We start from the raw sequence: 4,682 nt of genomic DNA, 5'->3' as shown, positions 1-4,682 counted from the left end.
CATAGAAGCTGAATGCTGCTTCTCCTCGTTTGGTTCTGGTTCTGATGCAGAGCAGAACCAGAACCAGAACCTGAGGGGTCTGGAAGGTTGATACAACAACAGCAGATCTTTAATGTATTGTGGTGCTAAACCGTTCAGTGATTTATAAATTAACAACAGTATTTTAAAGTCTATCCTCTGAGCTACAGGGAGCCAGTGTAGGGACTTTAAAACTGGTGTTATGTGCTCTATCTTCCTGGTTTTAGTGAGAATGCGAGCAGCAGCGTTGTGGATCAGCTGCAGCTGGAGGATTGATTTATTGGACAGACCTGTGAAGACGCTGTTGCAGTAATCAATGTGGCTAAAGATAAACTCATGGATGAGTTTCTCTAGATCTCGTTGAGACATCAGTCCTCTAGTCCTGGAAATGTTCTTCAGGTGATAGAAGGCCAACTTTGTAACTGTTTTTATGCGTCTCTGAAGGTTCAGGTCAGAGTCCATCACTACTCCCAGGTTTTGGGCCTGATCGCTAGGTTTTAGTTGTAATAACTGAAGCTGTGCATTGACTTTAGATCGCTCCTCTTTAGGTCCAAAAATATTAACTTATTAATCATATTTAATTGTTTACATTTTATTATATAATAACTTCCTCCTCACACTGTGTCACTATGAAAGCCGCATAGAAGAGTAACTGACCGGAGTAGATCTTCTTGAGGGAGCGGCTGATCCAGATGTTATCCAGGCACAGCGTGCCCTGAGGGCAGCGGGTGCTGATGTTAGTGAACTGGCTGGACAGTATCAGAGGACACAGCTTCTCCTTCCGCAGGACATCAAACTCAGAGCTCTGTGGTGATGAGCCAAAGTGTCCCAGTACGACCAGCTCCTTCTCACCTACAGAGGAAGCCATTGCAGCAGGATCAGGCTCCAGCTCTCTACAGGAAGGAGGCTGCTGTTTGGATCTGGTTCTGGGAGTTCAGACTGACCTCTGAGTGTTTCCTGGATGCTGGGAGAGAGGTGTTGCCCCTTGTCTTCGCCTGATTGGTGGGTTTTACTGCTGGACTCTCCTGCTGAAGCGGTGCTCTGCATGTGGACGCTCACCACCGTCAGCTCCACAGAACCAACCTGAATGGCACGATCAGTCAGCAAACAAAAAACACACGCTCACCCAATCATTTCTTTTTTTGCAGGCTGTTTCTTTACCAGCAGAGCTCCATTTTCTTTTAGCTATTTGGAACATTAAAGATAATTACTGCTAAATTATTTTTTCATGCTTTATCCCTGACCTTTTTTTTTTTTAATCAATCATTGGATTCCCCCTATGCAGATTAAGTCGTAGACATGCTGGGATTCAGCTGCCTCTGTGAACCAGCTACAAATGACTCCAATATACTCACATTAGTGAGAATAAAAGAAACCCCAAAAGCTTCACAGTTAGACTCGCAACTTCATCTTATGGTGCTTCACAAAACAAACAGCTCCAGCTCAAACTCCAAAATGTGTGTTAGTCTTTTCTTTTTTTTAGTTAAATACAACTTACTAAAAAGTGCGCCAGATACAGCTGAGGGTGTGCATGATTTCCGTTGCCGTTGACGACAGGATGGTCGAGGACCACAGCATCCTTCAGATCGATTCCAGATGAGCTGTCCCACAGAAAGCCGGAGTAACTCACTCCCTGCAAATAGAGAATGAAGAGAAACAGAGTCTTTAATTAGAATCCATGGCCTTTCTATTACTATCTTCCTCTGCAAAGGCATCAAAACCCCCTAGTGTGTCATCTCTCTCCTGTGAGAGAGAGATGACCAACAGACCAGCCCACCAGGTCACAGTCACCTCACTGCTGCCAAATGATTTAGCAACTTTTCAGACAAAAGGAAAATGGCTGTCGGCCAAAATCAGAGTCAGCAGGTCAAGCTTTTTAAAGATCAGAGATCGGCCAGAAAACTGCAATCGGTGCATTCCTGGTTAAGATGTTAGGCCAGGAGCAGAAAATAAAGTACCTAATTCTTATCAGTTGATCATTATATAATTATAATCAGATCAATTATATAATAATTTCAAGAAACATTTAAGATAAATGATTGAAAGCCTAAAGCAATGATGTTCACACTAAATTCTGACCAAAACTGTAAACAAAGTGACATTAATACAAAGGAGAACATTTTCAGTTCATTTTCCTGGAATTGATGGGAACATGAATTATAGTTTTTATAGTTCTTTCCAACCACAGGAGCAGTCAGCTGCTGCTAACAGAGGCATGCTGTCACACTGGACCTACTGTCACTGTTCTCTCACTGATCCAGTTTCTGCTGGTTTAAACTGAAAACACCAGCCAATCAAAGACTGGCTCTCCTTCTGCTGAAAATGAACAGAACAGAAATGCTAATAATAAAAAAGCAAAGTACAAAATAATGTTTTGTGTGAAGAAAAAATCAGATCAGCTGCTCATCTAGAACTTGAAATGAAAATATCCAATATGATTTTATTTATTTTTTGTTTCAACTAAAACAGCTGATTGTATTATATATAGCTAATTAAGGCAGGAATATGAAAATATAGTTAGGCTTAATAAACACTAAAAGTCAGATCCATAAATAGTTTTTTTACTTAATTGCTTTCCCCAGGTATTAGTCTGCTCTTCTAAGACATCTGCAGTATAGCAGATGTCATCTAATGATATATAACTGCATTTACATGACCATAACAGAAAATATAAAATGTTTGTCATAAATTAATAAAATAACAAAAACAAAATGATGGAAAAAGACCCCCAGAAAAATCCCACCAAAGACGATCCCAGGAGAGCAGAGAGCATTGGATTGGGGTTTCAGAGGTAAACCATGCTGATTCCCAGCCATCACATGCCCAGTTTAACAAAAACTGCTGCTCAGTGTTTTCAGTTTGATCAGGTGGTTAAAATTTTAAAAATCCTATCTTTTTCTGATCAGTGAACACACCATCCACAATCTCTACCAGGTCATAGAGACAGTGGTGGAGTAAAACAAATTAGTGTTAATTAGTAGAATGCCTTGATCAGCAACTCAGTGGGATTATTGATGCTAATGTAAACCCTGATCAGTAAACATTGATGAGAGCAAAACAGAAAGTTGTTTGAAAGGGAATTATGAACGATCAAAAGTCCATCATTCCCATCAGACTGTTGGAGTTAATCATGCCTGACTCTTGTTGTCATATCAACCATCATGAGCTCCATCTCTCATGAAGGAGCTCATGATCACAAGGTTGACCCAGTTCTTATTTATATCATGACTTCAAATGAAAGTTTCCACTATCAACACACAGCATTGGCTTGTTAGAGAAAGCAATGTGACCATTTAAAGCTAAATTGCTCACACACTGCTGTCTGTGTTGATAAATTGGATCAGATGTTCTGCTTTCTGTAGGTGTTCATGTCTCGGAGCATCAGGGGTTGTGATATGGAGACTTCCATACCTTGCTGGAGTGTCCAGTGGGTTTCTCAGAAACTATGCTTTTCCACACGCCTCGGGGCCATTTCCATGTCTGTACGCTGGCCAGGGTTCCTTGGTTTAACTCCACACAGAACTGGAAGAAAACATCCAGGAAACTGAGTCAGAACCACACACAGATATAACAGTTCCTACCGGCATGGTATCTGGAGAAAAATAAAAGCAAAGCTACATTAGTCTTAATGATCCAGTCAGATATTTCACTACATGTAGAACATGATTACCAAAAACCTTTTGGTAATCATAAACAAATCACAGCGCTCTGTGAATTACATCAATCTGGCTAAATATCCTGAAAGCTGAATCAAAAAATAGAAAACAGGCTGGGAAAAAAAGCATAGAGCACACAGGAAATGAGTAACTTCAACAGGATGGGAGAAAATAAAACGATTTGATCGGATAAAGCTTACTAAAGCTTACCAAAACATGGCATCCCAAGACTTTACAACTTAACTGTTTCTTTTTGGGGTTTTTTTTTACCAGGGTTTTGGCAGCTGGATATTTTTGTGTTTGCTTCATATTTTTGTGTTAATATACCGTGGAAGCTGAAAGCTACTGTATTTTAACTCGACCTTATACCCGTGCCCTGCATAATTCAGAGACCCGAAAAGAACAGGCGGCATGATGTGATGATAATGCATGTAAGGTGACATTGTATCATGTGTTGATAACAGGTCTTGTGTTATAAGTTGTGTCACAGAGTACAAAGCATGAAAAATACAGTTATCAATTAATTAAACACCAACTCAAAGCCATATGACAGATAAAGTGCAACATTTTACAGCCTGGCTTCAGCCTAACACTAGGGGGCAGATTAACTGCTTGTCAGCTATGTGCTCCTGAGACAATACAGAGTTCAGTGAACTCCAGTAGCCTGGTGTGAGGTTACTTGAGTTCATCTAGGCAGCCGCAGGGCAAACACAGCCGGAGAGGAAGCTCCTGATGTTGACATGAGCGAACACTGAGCTGATCAGCAGTTATGTCCCGGAGAACAGGTAACAGTTCCTCCATCACAGCACAACGGAACAAACATGTTCAGAAAGGCTTACAGGTCAATCAGAGTGAGAGTTCCATGTGGAACACCAGGAAGTTCAGACGGACTCCACCCACACACACACACGCACACACACATGTTTGTGTTGCTATCTAAGTGGGGACTTTCCATTGACTTCCATTCATTTCTACAGCCTAAACCTTACCTTTACCCTTTTCCTAACC

General features: G+C 41.0%; 1 protein-coding gene across 1 annotated transcript in view; it reads right to left on the bottom strand.

The window, feature by feature from the left end:
• eepd1 (endonuclease/exonuclease/phosphatase family domain containing 1) overlaps positions 1-4,682 on the bottom strand; it is a 43,531-nt gene that overhangs the window by 20,085 nt on the left and 18,764 nt on the right. The window contains exons 3-6 of the mRNA XM_007558449.2: positions 3,430-3,540; positions 1,517-1,651; positions 963-1,101; positions 676-870 (exon numbers count right to left, since the gene is read on the bottom strand). Of these exons, the coding sequence (XP_007558511.1) occupies positions 676-870; positions 963-1,101; positions 1,517-1,651; positions 3,430-3,540 (580 nt within the window). The remainder of the gene's footprint in view (positions 1-675; positions 871-962; positions 1,102-1,516; positions 1,652-3,429; positions 3,541-4,682) is intronic.

This window comes from Poecilia formosa, unplaced genomic scaffold (assembly GCF_000485575.1).
Source record: "Poecilia formosa unplaced genomic scaffold, Poecilia_formosa-5.1.2 Scaffold96, whole genome shotgun sequence".
NCBI lineage: Eukaryota > Metazoa > Chordata > Actinopteri > Cyprinodontiformes > Poeciliidae > Poecilia > Poecilia formosa.
Note: the sequence above shows the minus strand (reverse complement) of the source record. Positions and strands in the feature narration are given on the sequence as shown.